General features: G+C 40.3%; 1 protein-coding gene across 10 annotated transcripts in view; it reads left to right on the plus strand.

The window, feature by feature from the left end:
• Positions 1-20,200, plus strand: part of ATP8A1 (ATPase phospholipid transporting 8A1) — a 235,113-nt gene that overhangs the window by 137,918 nt on the left and 76,995 nt on the right. For all 10 annotated transcript variants that reach the window (XM_045474206.1, XM_045474203.1, XM_045474204.1 and 7 more), the window contains one exon: positions 3,486-3,550. In XM_045474206.1, coding sequence (XP_045330162.1) covers positions 3,486-3,550 — 65 coding nt within the window. The remainder of the gene's footprint in view (positions 1-3,485; positions 3,551-20,200) is intronic.

A 20,200-nucleotide genomic window follows, 5' to 3' on the forward strand; every position in this document is an offset into this window, starting at 1 on the left:
CTTTCTATCTCTGCCTCCCCCCACCTTCCATCCATAATTGACACATGTAGATAACATGTCTGCAGTTGTCTGTGAAAGTCTGGAGATAGGGACTGTGGCAGACTCGTGTATCGGCACTTGTTTATGTGACCAAAGGTTATTTCTGAGATGGGAGGTAATGTTGCCAGCTTTCATTCATCCTGCAATCGTGTCATTTTTCACAAAGAGATTTTATTAGCTCATGTCGCCATAACAAAATACCACAGATTGGGTGGGTTAAACAACAGGAATTTATTTCCTCGCCGTTCTGGAAGCTGGAAAGTCCAAGATTGTCTGCAGGTTTGGTTTCTCCCGAAGCATCTCTTCCTGGCTTGCAGATGGCCGCCTCCCTACTGTGTCTTCAGCTGGCTCTCTTCTGCGGGCACACACTCCTGGTGTCTCTTTCTCGTCTTACAAGCACACAAGTCCTATTGGATCATGAACCTGCCCTTCTGACCTCGTTTAACTCAATCTTCTGGAAGACCCAATCTCCAAACATTATGGGTTCAGGTTCCAACATGTAAAACTAAGGAGACACAACCCTGTGCATAACAGAGGTCTTACTGAGAAGAAAGTTGGTATTTGGTTTAAGGCCCGTGTACCAGTAATATGCAAGGAAATGTCACTCTTTTTTTTTTTCTTCCAAATTCGGTAATAATAGTTTGCCTGAGCACTGTAATCCCTGACATAGATTCAACCTCTGGATATAAATCCTATGAATTACATCCAAAACTCTGCCAAAGTGGAAGAAACCATTCAAAGGTATTGACAGCATGAAATCACATTTTTAGAAAGTCTGTATCAAGTATCATTATTTAAGAAACATTTCGCTAGTACTCCTTTTAGAAATTTTAGTAATCGCAGCATTCTGTAAACATAAAACTACAACAGAGGGGCGCCTGGGTGGCTGAGTCGGTTGAGTATCTGACTTCGGCTCTGGTCACAATCTCGCGGTTTGTGGGTTCGAGCCCTGTGTCAGGCTCTATGCTGACAGCTCGGAGCCTGGAGTCTGCTTCGGATCCTGTGTCTCTGTCTCTCTCTGCCCCTCCCCCACTCGTGCTCTGTCTCTCTCTGTCTATCAAAAATAAAAAAGAAAATGTAAAAAAAAACCCAAAAAACTACAACAGATTTATAGCAAATTGCTGGAGGTAGAGGACAATTAATTTTTAAAAGATGCTAGTATAAGTGTAAATCTATAAGCCAAACAAATGGTTAATTTTGATTACAAAAAGTATCACTGGTGTTAGACACAAATGGAAAGATGATGTACAAGAATACTTTAGAGTTGGGAGACCTGAAAAACAGAAATAGGCTGAACAAAAAGCATGATGACAGCTAGAGGAAGACTGTAGGGTGGCAAAGAGTGATATGTGAGGAAAATAAGTGCTGCTGAGAACAATTGAGGGACGGAGCCATTACAACAGTTCCTATGAAGAGTATGGAGGTGGCGTTTGGTAACATTTAACTTTTAGAGTCTTGGGCCATAATCTTTGGGGTCTTTTTCCTAGGATAAAGTAGGTGAGATCCATTCATTTCATTCATACAGCAAATGGGCATTACACAGAAGGATTCAGTTTTAAATCAGGAGGTCAGGAAGAACTCATTGAGAGGATGACCTTTGAGAAATGACCTAAGAGAGGAAAGGGAACTTGTCGTTGGATGATTAGGGAAAGCTATCTACTGTTCTAAAAAGAGCAGAAATGCAAAGCAGGGAGCAGGAGAGCAGGTCAGCCGCATGACAGGGCCTCCCAGATTGCTGTAAAGGCCTTGCATTTACTCCGAGTGAGATGGGAAGCCACTGGATGGTTCTGAGCAGAGGAAAGATGTGGACCGACTTTCCTGCAAGAACGGTCTGGCCGCTAGGCTGGCTGAGAATGAGCTGGGAGGGAAGCAGGTGTGGAAGCAGGGAGACCAGTGAAGAGGCTGTTATATCAATGCAGGTGAGGCGTGTTGGTTACTTGGACCTGGATGGTAAAGTGAAAGTGGTGAGTAATGGCTGGAATATGTATATATTTTAAAGGTAGAGCCCGCAGGATTGACTAATTGATTAGATGTGAGGTATGAGAGAAAGAACGGACTGGAGCATAATTCCAAGGCATTGTAGCTGTTGTGATGGAAGGATTGAATTGCCATTAACCAAAATAAGGAAGACCGAGGGGAAGCAGGTTTTCTGGGAGGAGATCAAGAATCCAGTTTTGAGATATGTTAAGTTCGAGATGCCTGTTTTACACCTAAGTGTCTGCTCTTACATAGGCACTGGGATATGAGAGTCTGGAGTTCAGGAAAGAGCTCTAAGTAGGAGATATGAGTTGCAGAATGGTCACTGTTCTGATGGTATTTAAAACCATTGTAGGGGCGCCTGGGTGGCGCAGTCGGTTAAGCGTCCGACTTCAGCCAGGTCACGATCTCGCGGTCCGGGAGTTCGAGCCCTGCGTCAGGCTCTGGGCTGATGGCTCAGAGCCTGGAGCCTGTTTCCGATTCTGTGTCTCCCTCTCTCTCTGTCCCTCCCCCGTTCATGCTCTGTCTCTCTCTGTCCCAAAAATAAATAAACGTTGAAAAAAAAAATTAAAAAAAAAAAAAAACCCATTGTATCTGGGCACCTGGGTGGCTCAGTCAGTTGAGTGTCTGACTCTTAATTTCGGCTCAGGTCATGATCTCACGGTTTGTGAGTTCAAGCCCCACATCAGGCTCTGCACTGACAGTGCAATGTGGAGCCTACGTGGAATTCATTCTCTCTCTCTCTCTCTCTCTCTCTCTCTCTCTCAAAATAAAAAATAAACATTTAAAAATATATATATATATCGAAAGAGATCACAAAAGGAGTAAGGTAGATGCTACTATTTTAAATGTGATGGTAATACTTTAAACACCAGCCAGCCGAGTTGCTTGTTCTTCTCCAGCCAAGTTCAGCTGTACACAAATGGGTTCTGAGTAGGCAGTGTCAGTTTAACCAGCAGGTGATTTTGCCCTGCTGCAGGTACAGCAAAGCGAGGAAAGGCAGGACGGTAGAGGATATGACGGTAGTCCAAGGGCAGGGGGACAGCAGTGGGATCCACGGTCCACAAGGTAGCCAGACAACCTTTAGCACCCTTCTCCAAAAACGGCCATCTCCTCATGATGGTCATCATGAAGGATGTCCCATAGAAGTGTGGTGCTTTTCAGGACATTGAGAGTCACTGCCACGTTCTCTTCCCATACTTGTTTCTCAAGACAGCTTTAACTTACCAAATATTATCCTCGTAGCCCTCCTAGAACAAGCAAGAGCATTTCCTTTTTAACTTCTGCAAACCTGGAAAACAACTATCACCGGTCCTAATAAAATAGATAAAGCTTTAGTTTTATCTAATAAAATAGATTAAAAGTAAATAAAATTTGATATTTTTACAGTATTATCACTTTAACATCTTCGCCACTGCTCTGTAGAGAAATGAATTATATCAATTAATCTACTCTATGTTTGGATATAGGACACTCCTGCAAACTTTTGAGGAAGAACATGGGAATGATTGTTATAAATGAAGGCTCTCTTGATGTAAGTAAAATTATCTTTTTAAAAAAATTCCTTTAATAACTTAACCATCTTGTTATATTTTATTTTATATTCAAATAGCTGTAAAAATATTTGATCTTCCTTAGGTTAAAAGAGATTTATTACTCTTGCTCTGCTGTAACATAATGCATATTGTTTTGAACCACATTGTTGTAAATAGATCCCAGCTTTATGTCCGTGACAGCTAAAAGAAGTTGCTAAATGATTTGCTTGATGGTGTGAGACAAAACTTTTTCCGCTTTGCAGAAGCATTATGTCAGGAGGTTACTGAGTGACTGCAATTTGTTCATGTCTACCTGCGAATTTTGTATGTTAAACATTTAATATCTTCTTTAGCTTCCAGTGTTAATGTGTATTTTGCTTCTCTTAAAAAAAATTATCTGTGAAACCTATTGGACAGCATGAAATCACCATTCCTAAAAGGAAAGCCATGTTGTTTTTTTTAATGTCCTAACTTCTGGGCTGAAATATAAATTCCTTTTTTCATGGCTGTGATCACACAAAGTTATATTTGGGAAAGAGGGAAAGATTTGTGAGGTGTACCGTGTAAAATAGAAGTTAACCCAAAAAAAATTTTTTTTTAAATATGCAGGTCAAATGACCTGTTAAGAATTTTAAAGTAAAAAGGTGACTGTTTGTAACTTAAGGTGGAAGACAGAACAGGGGAGGTGACTATACAACTGCTTGAAATAGACATTGTGACGCAAAGGGCAGAGAAAACCTGATAATTAAGGACGTGGGTGAAGCCGAGAGGCCAGGTATGTAGAAAGGATGGTGAAGAGGCAGACATTTAGTAGAAGTCAGGTGGCAAACAGAAATCACAGGTCAGAAGTATTTGACTTCCGGTTTTTAAATTGGAATGACGATCTCTTCATTATTTGTCCTCAAGACAATCCTTGGGATCCTTCTCCCTTTCTTGTGAAACCTTTGAGAAACTTGTAGCCTAAAGAATAATACTTGATTTCGAAACCATGAAAGTTGGTCACATCTTTATTAATAAGCATATTGTGTGAACCACGCTTTAATCCTAAAAACACAACCAAAAAAAAAAAAAAAAAAAAAACACCTAGCCTGTGGTTGGAAGAATGTCCTTTTTATTTATTCATTCAGCAGGCCTCTGCTAGGCTCCGAGGACACACCGCTGGGTAAGCACTCAGCAGACTCTGCCACTTAGGGCTCACAGTTGTCTCTGTTCCCCACCCGTCATATTATTAATTTTGGGTTTATTCAAGTTACAGTGTTATGAAAAACCAGAACTAAGATAGCCATTCCCTTCAAAAGCTTACAGATAATAAGGGAAGTAAGATGCATATAAGTAACAGTACCAAACAGATGAATAGATAAGGTGGATATATTGCTATGACACAATTGTGAGGCTTGGAAGTGTTTATAAAGTAAGCGACCGTGAGTTAGACGGAGATGAGTGGTTGAGTAATGGAGGAATCCTTGAAGCAGAAAGTTAATACATGTAAGTTCAAGGTATATTTGGGGGCATAAAAGAGGAACACTGAACTTAAAAGGTTGTAATTGTCTAAAGTATTTTGTTTGAATAAATGCAGATACATAGGGTAAAATCCAGGTTACAGAAAGGGACAAGTACAAGTGTTAAAAACTGAGTCTCCCATCCTTACACCCACGCTACCCAGTTTATCTCCCTAGGAACAACCGCTGTTCCAGTTTCCAAGTGTTCATCCCAAGATATTCTGCCATGTCTGAGGGATATTTGTGTATATCTATGTGCACGTGCTTTGTTATTGAACACAAATTACAGCACACTATCCATGCTACTTTTTGCTTTTGTCACTTAATATTATCTTAGCAGTTGTTCTCCAATAATGTGTGTGAAGCTACCTAATTCTTTTTAAATGGTGACACAGTATTCATAAGGAGACTGCAAAGAAATGACAGTGGGGGGTGACTGTCATTAAAACTAGAAAGATAGTCTCAGGTCAACTGTGGAAAGCTGGGCCAGGTTTGAGAATTTGCCTCCACAGGCAAGGGAAGCAACTTCATCAGCCCTTTAGGAGAGGTATGATGTGTCGAAGCAACCGACCATAGACAAGTGTGGAAGGCTGGGGAGTCATGGGGTGCAGGCAGCAGGCCAGGATAAGAGTTAGGTAAGAGGGGATGGGGGTGCCATTGCCATCCATGTTATGGGAGAGAAATTCAGGGAGACTTCTCCCATGTGGTCCCTGGAGAAAGAGGAAGCCATCAAGAGTGGCTCCAGAACTGGGCCATGGTTGTTCACAACATTACAGGAGCCTCCATGGAAGCATTTTCCTAGTCCCTGTAGACGTGTAGGCCTTTGTCAGCAACATGGGTTACAGGTAGTAGATGGTTTTTCTGACACTTGAAAGAAGTCAGAGGTGAGACCTCTGACGTCAAAGCAAAAGCATGTCAAGCCATGCTTGACCTGTCACATGATCCTTTTTGTCTAGATGTAAGCTTTCATCTTACGTAGCTTACGACAGCAACGCTTCTTGTTTTCATCTCTTTCATAATTTTTCTCCAACTGGGATGAGCACGTTCTTTTTGTGTTGCGGGTATCGAGTGATAGAACTAGTAATCTCAAGAATAAAAAAGTAAAGGGAAATACCGAAGATAGTCAGCGTGCTGCATCATGTATTGTTAAGCCAATGGCATTTACTTGCATTTTGGAGTTTTCAGAGTGGTAACCCCTAAGACATAACTGCCTCAAGGGGTACCTGCACTCCCTATTTCTACTGGACCAAACATAGCTAGGACTCTCAAGGGAATACTCCATTTCAGGAAAGCAGGTCCGTGTCTATGTATTTTGGTTTGCCAGCCTCTCTCAATGCCCAGCAGACTGCCTACCCCATAAGTACTCCATAAACACTTGAGAATTAAGTCACAGAGTAATTTTCAATTAAGGGGTTCCCTTTAAAATATATATATTGTATATCAGTTTTAAATTTGGCAGTAATCGATCTTACCTGGTATTTTTAAAGTAAAGTAGTTAGAAAGGTTCTTAGCAATTCAAGTGACAGTGTGGTGTGGAAGATCGTAGGCAAACCCTGGCTGACGGATTAGCACTCACTTATCCAGCTCTGGACCGCCATGCATTCTCTCCCTGCTGGTAGGGGCAGGCTGTTCTCCCAGGGAGTTAAGTGGTGACTTTACAAATCTGGCCGTTTGGGGTCAGACCCTCTCTGGTGCACTCATTTGCTTCTCAGCAGGAAAGGACACATCACTTTGCATAGCTCCTTCAGGTCTTGTGTCATAAAATCCACAGCTGAGATTTCAAGGAAATCATGAGATGTGCTAGAACACCTGCAGATAAATCATTATTTATTTTCCATTGTCACGGAAAAGAAAAGCATCCTGTGTGTTCACATTGTACTGATGAGGATACACTATGGGATTCCCATTCCATCAGCACAAACAAATAATTAACATTTAAGCGATAAACTTAGTAGGAACGTAATGTCTCAGGAAATAATACAACAGTAAATAGATTGTCGGTATATGTTTCATCAAGTGGCAATTTTAACGAACGCACTTAAATTATTCCATTAAATGTTACAGTTCTGCCCTATTCTGAATGTGGGACCGTGGGCAAATTGAAATTAGGTAACTGCTCTGAGCCAATTTTGCTGCCTGCAAAGCAAGGATAATGTTACCGTTGGCACAGGACTGCCATGATTAGTGCAGGGCATGGCACGTACGAGAAAGAGATATTATAAAATTTTGTAGAAAAATATTATTTCGGTAGCCTGCAAGTTGTTTTGCATAATGACCATTTTTATTATGAAAGATACATTATTCCCCCATCTTTTCATTTTTTTCCTAAGCAAGATATAAATGTGGATCTTCTTTTGCAGAAGTGATACCTAGTACTATGAACTGTGCAAATTTTATACCAAGATATTCCTAATACTGTTAACATTTTAAAGTTGAATCTTCTTTTTCAACTTGTATAAGTAAACTATTATATTTGAGGTTCTTGAGTTTCCAAATAGAAAAGACTTTTTCCTGGCAATCACAGTAAAGGAATTTTTTTGTCTTCCCATAATCTAGCGCACGTCCAAAAAAAAAAGTTATTTGGATTTCTAATTTTCTCATTTTGAGTTTCAGTACAGTTATCTGTGTTGAAAAATTAATGGCCGTTCAGCATTTTTAAAACCTTTAAGTAAATATATAAAACCAAACCACAGTTGAAAATACAGAATGAAAGTCTTGCTCCACAGATCTGATAGGGAAATCTGACGGGCTTTTCTGCATCTGCCCATTCCAGGCTTCCTTCACGGCAAGAGCGGTCTCCCCTGCCAGCAGCTGCCCGGAGCACAGCCGGGTGCTTGCACCCAGTTACCTACCAAGCTACCATTTAACATTGACAGTGTCAGCAAAAGAGTTTGTTAGGAACCTTGATCGTGTTTTTCTCTTAGTTTAGAAAGTAAGAATTTCATGGGTCCACGCCATTAAGAATCCTCTGAAGTTGGGGGCTCCTGGGTGGCTCAGTCGGTTGGGCAACTGACTTCAGCTCAGGTCATGATCTCACAGCTCATGAGTTCAAGCCCTGGGTCAGGCTCTGTACTGACAGCTCGGAGCCTGGATCCTGCTTCGGATTCTTTGTCCCTCTCTCTGTCCCTCACCTGCTCACACACTGTCTCTCTCTGTCTCAAAAATAAACTTAAAAAAAAATTTTTTTCTAAAGAATCCTCTAAAGTTGATCAAAATCTATTAGATATTTGTAATAAATTGATCATTTGGGTAATATACTTATATAATTTTTTACTGTGCTACTTTGAATCACTTTATTAGAAGTTCTGACTGTGTTCGTGGTATGAGACATTTCTTTAAGGGTCTGCAAAGGCAGGAATTTCAAATTCCTGGCGTGAAGGGTATATTGTACTTCTTCTGTAATTCCTTAGCAATGCCCAGGAAATATGGACCATTATCATAACCATGATTATTATTATTTCTTTTAGCATGATTATTCCCGGGGGGGCGGGGGGGGGGACGGACATCCCACTTCTCAGAAACCCCTTCTACTTAATGACCTAGCTTGAAAGGATTCTTCTAGCATCGCTTTTATATCTTTAATTTGTCATGATTTGTTCAAAGTCTGTCTGCTAAAACTGGAAATGTCTAAAAATGTGAGCTAAGAACTAGGGAATCTCAATTTGTCTTTAGCTCCCAGTATCTAATTAAGGCCTTTCAAAATGTACAAAAAGCTCTCTACATCCAGATTCCACTGTTCTCATCTGTCAAGTCTAGGGTGAATGGGAGGGACCATAATTTCTTAAGCCATTAACTCTATAGGTGCCAGAACAATCTTTCTGAGCCTCACATAATATACCCTTAACCTTGATCTCTCCTTCTTATAGCATTTCTTTTACGTGGACAGTTGTTGGATGTGTCCTGGGAGGTAGGGCTGGATCTTAAATCCATTTTCCTTTCTACTGTCTGGCTTCCCTAGGAAACAAAAAAGAGCAGAGGAGAAAAGTATTTACTATATATTTATTGAATTAACAGGAATGATGGTTAAATATGTATGTAGAGAGCTTGGAGAAATAATTTCCTACACTCATAGTCAAAAGGCTTCCAGTGTTTTCCAGTTGAACTCCCGAGAATCCCTGCCTACCTGTCCTGGAGATCACCCGGGCAGTTTTTCTAGGTAGTCTATGCTGCTGTAGACATTCACATTCAGCCTGATGAGGAGTCAGCACCAAATATATGGGAAGTAGTGAATGGATCCCAAAGGAAAATGCAGCTTTCTGACTTTTTGTGAAAAGAGAACCCTGCTACCCCTGCGGGATAGTTCTAGTCCTAAGAAAAACGCTAGCTTAGGTTTATGAAGCTTATTTTTTGTACTAGGTACTAGAATAAGGACTTTATAGGAACAATCACACTTCAACTTGACAACGTTAGTAGGCAGATACGATTATGCCCATTCTAAAAGTGCACCTTGACCTCCAGTGCTAATCAGCATTTGAGGATGTATCAAAGTACTTGGATTCCGGAGTCTAAGCAAATAGATTTTTCTGGGCTTCAGCTGCCAGCTACTCTTATAAAACAAAAATAGTAATAATATCCATCTATGGGGTACATTGTGCGGATTAAATAAAACAGTACCTTTTAAATACTTGTAAACAGCAACCAAGATTTGGTAAGCATTTAAAAATATGGACCATTATCATAACCATAATAATTATTATTTCTTTTAGCATGATTATTCCCGGGGCGTGGAGGGGGAGGGGCATCTTCTTGCCAGCTGCTGTAAGAGGTGATTTGATTTGATTTGATTTTAAAATATTTATTTATTTTTGAGAGAGAAATAGCAGGGGAGAGGTGGAGAGGGAGAGAGAATTCCAAGCAGGCTTTGTGTTGTCACTCTGAGCCCCACTCAGGGCTTGATCTCACCAACCATGAGACATGACCTGAGCCAAAATCAAGAGTCAAACATTTAACCAACTGAACCACCCAGGTGCCCCCCTACCCAGCCCCTTAAGAGGTGATTTTAAACAGCCATCCTTCTCACTACTTAAACGTCTCTCCTTAATTTGAACATACGACTCCCAGGTTTGATTATGGATACCAGTGTTTTTCCTCACTGATATATTATTGTACAGAAAATGAATTGTTAACCACATTTGGTTTTAACAAGCCTAAGAATATATATTTTTCAACACCTTGGTAAAATAAAGCCCTTTCTGGGATTGCCTTTTTTTTTTTTTTTTTTTTTTCCTAGCTGAATTTGATTTTCTAACACCGTGTAAGCCTCAAGTATAACTTACAGGACATTCATGACATAAATGGTGAGGTTGTCATCTGTATCCTTTTAAGCTCGACTTCTATGTGTTACGCAGACAAACCTCACTGTTTGGGGAACCAGCCACTGTTGAATGGCCTCTGAAAGCAATCCAGAATAAGCAAGTTACTGACTTGACTCCAGAAAAGGAGGGGGGACAAAAGAGAATTGGGGCTACTTCAGGTTTTGTCTTGATGTGTCCCATGAGTCCAATACAATACATTTTGTATTGCTTTGAAAACCAGTTTAGGCAGCTTTTAAACCACACTGAGTTTTCCTCCACTGCCAGCATGGCGGCGTTAGTATTGGGAATTTTCTTTCACCATTAGCAAAGCTGTTTCAGCTTTTGGGCCTGAAAATTTTAAGATCTTAGTTTAACTTTCAAGGTGTTAATATATCCCTATCAGAAGCAAAGTTACGTTTTCATAGCGTCCCATTGCAGGATGATTGTTGAAATAGTGTCTGACACACCGCTTCCTCCAAATAGCTCTCAGCCAAGAAAGCCAACTTTGTTACTTTTGAAAGAAATGAGTTAGTAAAAAATGTAAACATTACAAAAAATGAAAAGAGCATATGAACAAATAATCTGTTCTCTTTTCCTCTGATTGAAGATGCTGCCTGCCACAAGCCAAAGTGTGTGGTTGAAAAAGTTCCATCAAACACATTGTTTGGTCTCATAAAAATTAAATGTGTCCCCTTTCCTTAAACAGAACTCCGTAATCTTGGCTGCTGTGCAGAATCCTCAGTGAAATCGTTCACAAATTCATAGTATTTCTGTCTTGAGAAATTCTTCCTACCCGCAAGCCTGAATATGCTTTATCTCTCTCCCTTTCTCTTTCTCTCTCTCTTTTCTTTTGGCTGAACATCTGAACTCCTCCAAGAGTTCCCTGAGTCCTAGAATTACAGATAAATGCTTTCTAACCCTTGTGTCCCTGCCACTCTCCCCACAGCTTGTTGACATTTGTGAGGGTAGCAGGCCATGCCTTGTGACTTTTTTTGCATCTCCACCCCCCACTTCTTTTGATGAGTCAGCACAACCATGCAATTGACAGGTTAGAGGAAACCTACTGTGGGCCAGGTGTATCTGCCTGCATTAGCTCTGCTGCTCTGTGCTGGCAGAATTCGTCTCACATACAGAGACTTTGAGTTCACACGGCTAGCAAGTGCAGAATCCAGCACTTCGACCTAGACCACTCTAAGTCCAAAACCATTTTTTTCTTTTTCTTTTTTTAAATTTTTAACGTTTTTATTCATTTTTGAGAGAGAGAGAGCATGAACGAGGGACAGAGACAGAGACACAGAATCTGAAGCAGGCTCCAGACTCTGAGCTGTCAGCACAGAACCTGACACAGGGCTCGAACTCGTGAACCATGAGATCAAGACCTGAGCCTAAGTGGGCTGCTTAACCAAGCCACCTTGGCACCCCTTTTCCTTTTGTTTTTAAATAACCATACCTTCTCCAGTGGCAGCAGAGACTCAGTCACAGGAGGAAGCATTCTGGGAGGCATCCCCCACGTTTTCTGCCTTGTCCCTCTACTTTGTTCCTACCTCCTTTCCCACTCACCACTAGGACTACAAAGCAGCTGAAAGACAGATGCTCTTCTGGAAAACTGTGGCGTTTGGGCATCTTGTATTTATGGAACTCGAGAAAGACTACGTTTCATTGTACTCACACAATGACTGTATGGAAGACTTTATTGAATGTACCTATGAAATAATGGAAACGGTATGGATTTGGGGTTTGCACTGAGAATATACAGCAGATAATGATTCTTCTGCATTCCTACATTAATTAATTCAAATCATTAGGAAAATGGACCCAACATTAGCTTTCTTTGTGGTTCTTTCTTTGTGGGGGTAACAATTTCTCACAGGCTTCCTGGTTGTTAACTTTCTCCAAACCATTGATTTGGTAATTTGCATATTTCCAAAAAAAAAAAAAAAGGCAGCTGTATGTTCTGAGCATCCTCTTCCTGGCTGAATCGAAGGCAGTATGAGAGACTGGATGTCTGCCGACCGAGTTCCTCTAGAATTCTTCCTTCTCTGTTTAAGTCACTGCCGCCACCAGAGAATATTTAATACCAAGCTCAAAATAAGTGTTTAGGAGGCTTTCAGTGGTGGTTTAAAATAATTACCATGAGAACTTGGGTAAAAGCCTTTATCCACAAAACTATTTAAATTATATAATTATATCCCCTACCTCACTCTTCCTTCCTTTCTCTGGATTTGTTTCTCTTTGCTGCGTGCCCATACCCCAACACTGAACCGTAGCCTCAGACCCAGATTCGACACTTCTCTGCCTCTCTCTCTCTAGCATACCCCAAGTGAGACTAGATGCCTCATAAGGAGTTATTTGCCTGATGGAACCGATCATAATCCCACATCCCAAACCTCTGCCCAGGGGCCAAGAGCAATTTATCCAGCGCCACAATGTCCTCTTCTTACCTTCCATTTTGTGACCCCTAACCTTTCTGATGACGTGACCCTGCTGGGAGATCGGACTGTTTCCTCAGTTACAGTGTTGTATATGTATTCCCACCGTGGAAAACCCGTACCTGTGTATCAGCAAAGCATGGGAATTTTTTGTGTGTCTCTTTCCCCTCTTCATTATATTTAGCAATATGTATTGATTAAATGCATTCCCTTGGCTGCTTTCCACTAAGCGGTTTTGGAGGACCTCTTTGACCATATGTTTTTAATGATTTCACCTTCTGTCTGCCCTTATCCACTTTGGAAAAATTACTCTACGTTAGTTTGGTTCTATACAAATACGTTTTTTAGGGTTATGTTCTCATATAGTCTGGGAGTTTAAAAACACCAAAGCTTTTTAGTCAAAAACTATGTCCAAGAATGCTGGTGATTCTACTGGAATAAATACTAAATGGACCAATTATATATAAATGTAGTTTCTCTCTACTCTCAGGCATACATTCTTTACAACTTACTGCTGCCAGCAGTAGCCAGTGGAATAGTGGATATATGTGTTATACAGGCGTATATGGAAGGTCCAGTGTTCCACTGAATCAATAACACATTGTCGAAAAATAAGTAACACCCAGTGGTTTATCCATGTTGCTATTATGGGAGTCATAACTCACTCTTTAAGAACTTGCTAACATTGTCCATACTTGATATGGTCATAATGTATTATTAAGAATGTTCTTGGAATGTTCTGTTAATTTGTAATTTGAGGGTGTGAACATTTGGAAAGTGTAAAAGTAGAGAAAGAATGAAATGTTATTTGACCATAAATTTGTAAATACCTCATGGCTTAAATGATGATGAGGTGAGGCCACAAACCACAAAAACAGCTAATAAAGTATGTGTTAGTTTAAGATTCTTATATATATATTCTCTTATTTGACATTTTAAATTAACTTCTAATAGGTTTTAAAAGGTAGACCTTTAGCAAGTTAAAGTAAGGTTTTTTTTACCCCCCCCCAAGAAATATTTATTTTTCTGCTATTAAAAAACAAAACATATCTATAAAGTTATGGTGTTATATCTTAAGAACATGCCAGCAAAGCAAGGCCTCTGTGGGGTTTTTTTTTTCCTTTTACAAAAAATATATATATTTATTGGGGAGGGGGGGGGATGAGAGGGGGAGGGGTAAGAGTGAGAATCCAAAGCAGGTTCCATGCTATCAGTGCAGAGCCCAATGGAGGGCTCAGTCTCATGAACCATGAGATCATGATGGGAGCCAAAATCAAGAGTTAGACGCTTAACCAACTGAGCCACCCAGGCGCCCCAGCCTGTGTGTTTTCTTTATCATTAGCTATTTTAAACCTAGTATTTATGAAGCACATTTGCATGTTTAATGCTATTGCATGTAACTTTACATATATATAATTTTGCATTCTTTATGGGAGCTTAAAGTCTAACATATATATTGATGTGGGCATCTATACACACACACACAGAAAAACGCCAAGTCAGTTTATAACTTTCAAGTTATTTTCCACTCAAGAGTTCTATCAGATTGGGACAAACTAATTTGTTAAAGAAAAACAATCTAGTTTAGTTATATAAACAGTCATCTTCCGGGGCACCTGGGTGGCTCAGTCGGTTAAGCGGCTGACTTCAGCTCAGGTCATGATCTCGCAGTCTGTGAGTTCGAACCCCGCGTTGGGCTCTGTGCTGACAGCTCAGAGCCTGGAGCCTGTTTCAGATTCTGTGTCTCCCTCTCTCCCTGACCCTCCCCCGTTCATGCTCTGTCTGTCTCTGTCTCAAAAAATAAATAAATGTTTAAAAATAAATAAATATTCATCGTCCTACCATATAGCAAGAGCCATATGCTGTATGTGAAGAAGTAATGCTAACTTTTCTAGAGTTGAGGGCAAGACAGATTTCCAGATACTTTTCATGTGGCAGAAGTGGCTGGTAGAGTTGAATGTTAAGTGGATTGAAATAAATTCCCAGTGGAAAATTTCAAAAGGAAACTTACAATTCTCCTCATGATACTAATTGTATTGTACTAATATTGTACAGTATTTGACACTTTGAGAATCCTTCTTTATCAGATGTTGGTACCTCCATTAAACCTAATGTCAGAGGAAGGGAAAGAACTAGTCTTTTTGGATGTCAGCTATGAGCCAAGCACTGGGTTGGGTGCTTGACTCACAATTAAAGGAGCTATTTTGTCCCTACCATAACCCTACAAAACAGATATTAACCCAATCTCATGAATGAGAAAACTTTGATTCCAAGAAGTAAAGTGACCTACGAATAAAGATATCCATAAAGGGCAGAACAGTGCCATTCTGATACCATATTATTGCCTTCTAGCTTCTGGAATGTTAGTTCTTTACAACGTGGCTTCGTGATCTTGCTTCAGATGTGATCAGTACCCAGAAGTATCTTGTGAACCCTCATGGCCACCCTTGACTTTCTGACAAAAAGAGTCCCGCTTTTTTATAGCTGTGCATTTGCACATTGTATACTGATGCCTCCTTTCTCTGCATCAGTTGGTGACTGCACATCAGCTGGCAAGTTTACAGTGGCCCAGCTTCCAGCAAATTATCTTGTTTTAGCAGAGTCCCCATCCTTGTTCAGCAAGATCCCTGCAGGTGTTTTCCTGTAGCGTTGGGTTGCATTTTGCCCTTTTTGTGGGAAGCAAGTGAAAACAGAAACCTGTGGTGTTTCCACTAAACCAAGAAGTACAAGCTTCATAAACTTCAGTCCATCTGACAAGGGTGAGAGTTGTGTGTCTCCCAAGTGTGATTCATCATTAGCCCCAATCGTATGCTTATTTCGCTTAACCGGTGATGAACTCATGAAGGAAAAGAATAAATCCAAGAACAATGAAATACATTGTTAAATACTGTGTCTGAAAGTCAACGTGTAATTCAGAATGTTGATATATTATTTTTTTCCTTTCTGGGAATAGAATTCTCCTTAAAACATAAGTTTATCATTTGACCTGCACATACTTTAACAGATTCCCAGGAAGAAATATAAATGCCAAGTGTCTGTAGTCACCCAAACACCAACATATACTTTGTGATAAATAAATATACCTCTTTCCTTTAGCTGTTGCCATTCTGGCTTGGCCTTGCTGATGATACCCTCCGGGATGTAGATGAGTGATGAAACATCACTTATTGTCCCTGTAAGTAACCGTGGCCCTGGAGCACGGTGTGGAAGTCACCACCATGAGGTCTGGCATGTTGGAATATTTATCTGTAATCTTTACCTCATCTGTGCTAGTGAGATTTGGCCAACTCGTCTTCTAGTCAAAGGCTAAAGGCTTTTATTTTCCTTTCCTTAGGGGTATTTCCACATTCTCTATGAGGGTGTTCCTTGGATATGTTCCTAAGTAAGACTGTCTATGTATAAACCTCTGAAAAGAATCAGGAGAAAAAAACCAAAGACTAGAAAAATGGCTGAAAAGAGCCATTTTATGCAGGTGCTTTCTACAACATTACATTTTAGGCCATCAAAAACATAGTTCTTAGGTGGCCTAGGATGTACTTTGCACATCTGGCCTCTGGGTTCTTTAGACTGTTCCAAGCAGAGTTTTTGCCAAAATGGAAGTGACATCTTGCATGCTATGATACTTTCCAAACAAATCAGGGCTTTCAATTTGTTTCACTGTAAAATTGTGTCAGATTTCATTGTCTAGGCTCCCCTATGTGGTTTTTATCAAGGATTTCCTTGGTAAAGGTCATGTAAAAGCACTGAAAAAGATTGCCATAAAGCTACAAGTCTCTGATTTCTTAATGTTTGTTGTTTTGTTTTATTTTATTTTGTTTTGTTTTGTTTTATTTTATTTTATTGCAGGGTTTTATATGAACATGTTACCTATTTTTCCAGGCTATCCCCTAAAGATTGAAATAGAACTCCATGAAAGCCTTCTGGTCAGAGTTATCTTTATGAGGAATTCTACTGGCCTAATTATCTGCCAAGCATTTTTCTTTCTTTTTCTTTTCTAAGCATATTTCTTAGAAAGCAAATAAATATTGTTTACTTGGCCCACTGTTGCATAACCTTGCTTGATCATGAAATAGCTAGTCTAGGTGTTTATTATTTTTATTAGACAATTGATATTCTATGAGACAGAAAGAGATGTTAGATCATCAGTACCACCTTGTTCTCCATTTCCTCTAAAAGAAGATAAGCACTTTGGGGCACCTGGGTGGTTCAGTCAGTTGAGCTTCTGACTTTGGCTCAGGTCATGCTCTCACGGTTTATAAGTTCGAGCCCCATGTTGGGCTCTGTGCTGACTGCTGAGAGCCTGGAGCCTGCTTCAGATTCTGTATCTCCCCCTCTCTCTCTCTGCCCCTCCCCTGCTCACACCTCTGTCTCTTTCTGTCTCTCAGTAATAAATAAAAAGTTAAAAAAAAATTACAAAAAAGTAAAATCTTAAAAAAAATATCCAAGACATTCTTGGAGTTTTATAAAACACAAGAGTTGTATACTCAGCAAAAGCAATCTTCAAAATAGTCACACAAAAACTATTGTAACTTCCTACAAGGTATTCTGCAATCGTTAATAATTTGGTTGTTCTTTCATTACAAAGCCTTTATTTCTTTGTCAGAGGCCTCAGTCCCAAAGGGAAGAAGAGATAAATGACTATACATCGTGCTGTGTTGTAGAAGTATAAACAAGTATGTGGACAGTCCAAAAGATAGTAGCACCCCTGTCACCTGGAGGACTCAGGAGCAATAGAGCCATGGTCGTTTATTTGTTCACTCTTTTTAGTTTGCAGTCCTAAAGGGAGAAAAACAGTGACAATGGAGAGAAGGAAGATGCAAGAGAAAAGTGGAGGGACCAGAGGCGAGAAAAATTCATTTCTTCCCCTGCCTCAAAAATTAGGGAGAAAAAAAGTAAAGGGAAGTTTTGAGGTTGAGGAAGGAAAGTTGAGGGAATTCTTCCTGGTATAAACGTTCTCAGTAAAGCAGATAGATGTTGGCTGACGTGACGAGGGCCGAATTTGGAATCTTGGGAGAAGAAAGGGTCTGGAGTAGCCTGTGGGAAAATGGAATCCAGTGGGCATGGATGAAAGCATGGATCAGTGGTAATGAGCACCCATGCAAGAGGAGAGAGCTGGAATAGAGCCTGTCCTCGTAGTGAGGTGGTTTTTCCCTTCCATGTTGTCAAGACTAAGAACCGAGGAGAGTGTTAGTTGTGGCCTAAACTGTGAATTGGCGAGGCAGGAAAGTATGGCAGGAGGTCCAGGGGCTAAGAGCCTCTAAAGAGCTCTTGGCTGTGTGCAGGGCTTAGGGGAGGGGGAGCTGAGCTGAAGGATTGACTGGAGTGTCCATATGGGTAAGGGACACTTACCCATATGGGTAAGGGAAAGCACACAAATCCTACTTTCCCTCCCTCACCTGTATGGCTGCCGAGTAAGGTACCTGGACCCTTGCCTTGCCCCTCGCCTATCTGTGTCCCCAAATTGCCTTTACTTCACACCAGCCATGGTTATGGCAACACACACTCCTTTTCTTTCAGCCCACAAATAAGACTGTGTAGAATAAGGAGATATTACAGAGCTTTCATTTTGTTCTACTCTGTGGTCCTTTATCCTTTTTCTGATTTAGCTTCTCATTTATATATTTTCACTTTCACATGTCACTAAGTTTAAATGTTTAAACATTTCCCCCTCCAGTAGCCAAAAAGAAAACAAAGCAACAGCTAATATACTAATAAATTTATTTCTAGCTACAGGAGATAAGCTTCAATGCAATGTGGCCATAAAGTATGGCTCCCAGGCTTAGGGGAGAAGCAATAAACTTTCATAAATAAAATAATTTTAAAATACTCCTGGCAGTATAAATAAGAGTAAAATATAACATGTAATAGCCAACGACAGAGCTCCTTACAAAAGAAAGCTATAAACTAAAATAAGGAAATGTTTGCAGCTTTTTGTTGTCGCCCTGCACTCTAGGTGGGCCGCCTGGTGAATTCACAGTGGGAAGTTTTGGACTCACCTTCTGAAATGTTGCCCCTATTATATGTCCTGACACCTTTTGATTTGCTGAAGATCTGTGATAATCACCATGGAAACCCATTGGGTACTAATGCTACAAATAAGACAGTTCTCAACACATTTCAAGGTGTCAGAGAACACTTTTCAAAAGGAGAGAGAGCAGGAGGATGCACCGGACCGCGTCCCATGGCTTCAGTTAATGCGGGAGCTTACAAGGCTCAGGGCTCACTTGACTTTCAGTCTTGCTCTACCGCTGATCTTTAAGGAAATGTGGAGTTCTCCTGGGCTCTACCTCAGCTTTCATTTGGGTTTTCAGCCCAGGAGTCACATGGGCAAAAGCATAAAAAATACAATGGCATTTTAGTGATCAGTGCCTTGGTTTGAAAGACTGTTGAAGTGATGGATTGTTCTCTAAAAAATTAAGGAGCAAGCAAGACAAGATCTCCCTCCCTCCCTCTCTTCCTCTCTCTGTTTCTCTCTCTCTCTCTCTCTCTCTCACACACACACACACACACACACACACACACACACGCATGCATGCATGCACACGCTCACTCACTCTCAAATCAGAAGTGATAAAAGACAGGGAATTGAAGAGCTGCCAGTAGAATGAAATCAGAATTTATCAGTGCTTTCATTCAATACATTGGCAATTCCCAACCATTTGTAATCATGGGCAATATGTTTGCTGCTGAGAAATGGGTTAAACGTACTCTCTCCCTTCAAGGAACTGAAGATGTTGCTGGTCTAGAGTGAGTTACACTTGGTCACATGGGCCGAGTCTGGGAGGGCTTAGTGGATAAACTTGGTTTAGAAGGTGATAGACTAACCTCTGAAGGGAAGGGCATTCCAAAGACGGCATGAAGGGGTCAAGACTGTGAAGGGAAATATGAATGAAAATTAGTTGGGCCTAGATTTCAGAGAGTCTTCAATGCCGATTTAAGAGTTTGGACTTTATCGTGTAAACAGTAGGAAGCCATAGAAAAATTTCAGAGCAAGAGATGTGGTTTGTGTTTTACATTTGTTTTATAAAGAGAAATCTCTGTTGGCAGTAAAGACGAGATGAGAGACAGATGATGAGAACTCTAGGGAAACAACAGAGGGAATGATGTGGGCATTCCATTTATTTATAAGTTGCTATGCCTGGTACTGTCTCAAGTTGGGGTGGGGTTTTTTTTTAATTCTTTTTTTTTTTTTACTATTTATTTATTTACTTATTTATTTATTTATTTTTGCCGGATTATATGGAGAAAGGCAAGCTAGCACAGAACTTTTTTAATTCTGAGTTTGATTTCACCCATTAGTAGCCAAGTGTTCATGGACAAGGAAGTTAAATTCTGTCTCCTGTTTCTCATCTGCAGAATGGGGGTAGCAATGATGCCTTCTGCAAAGGGTTATAACAAGTATTTACTAAATGTATACGTATGCATAG

This window comes from Leopardus geoffroyi, chromosome B1, assembly GCF_018350155.1.
Source record: "Leopardus geoffroyi isolate Oge1 chromosome B1, O.geoffroyi_Oge1_pat1.0, whole genome shotgun sequence".
NCBI classification, from domain to species: Eukaryota; Metazoa; Chordata; class Mammalia; order Carnivora; family Felidae; genus Leopardus; species Leopardus geoffroyi.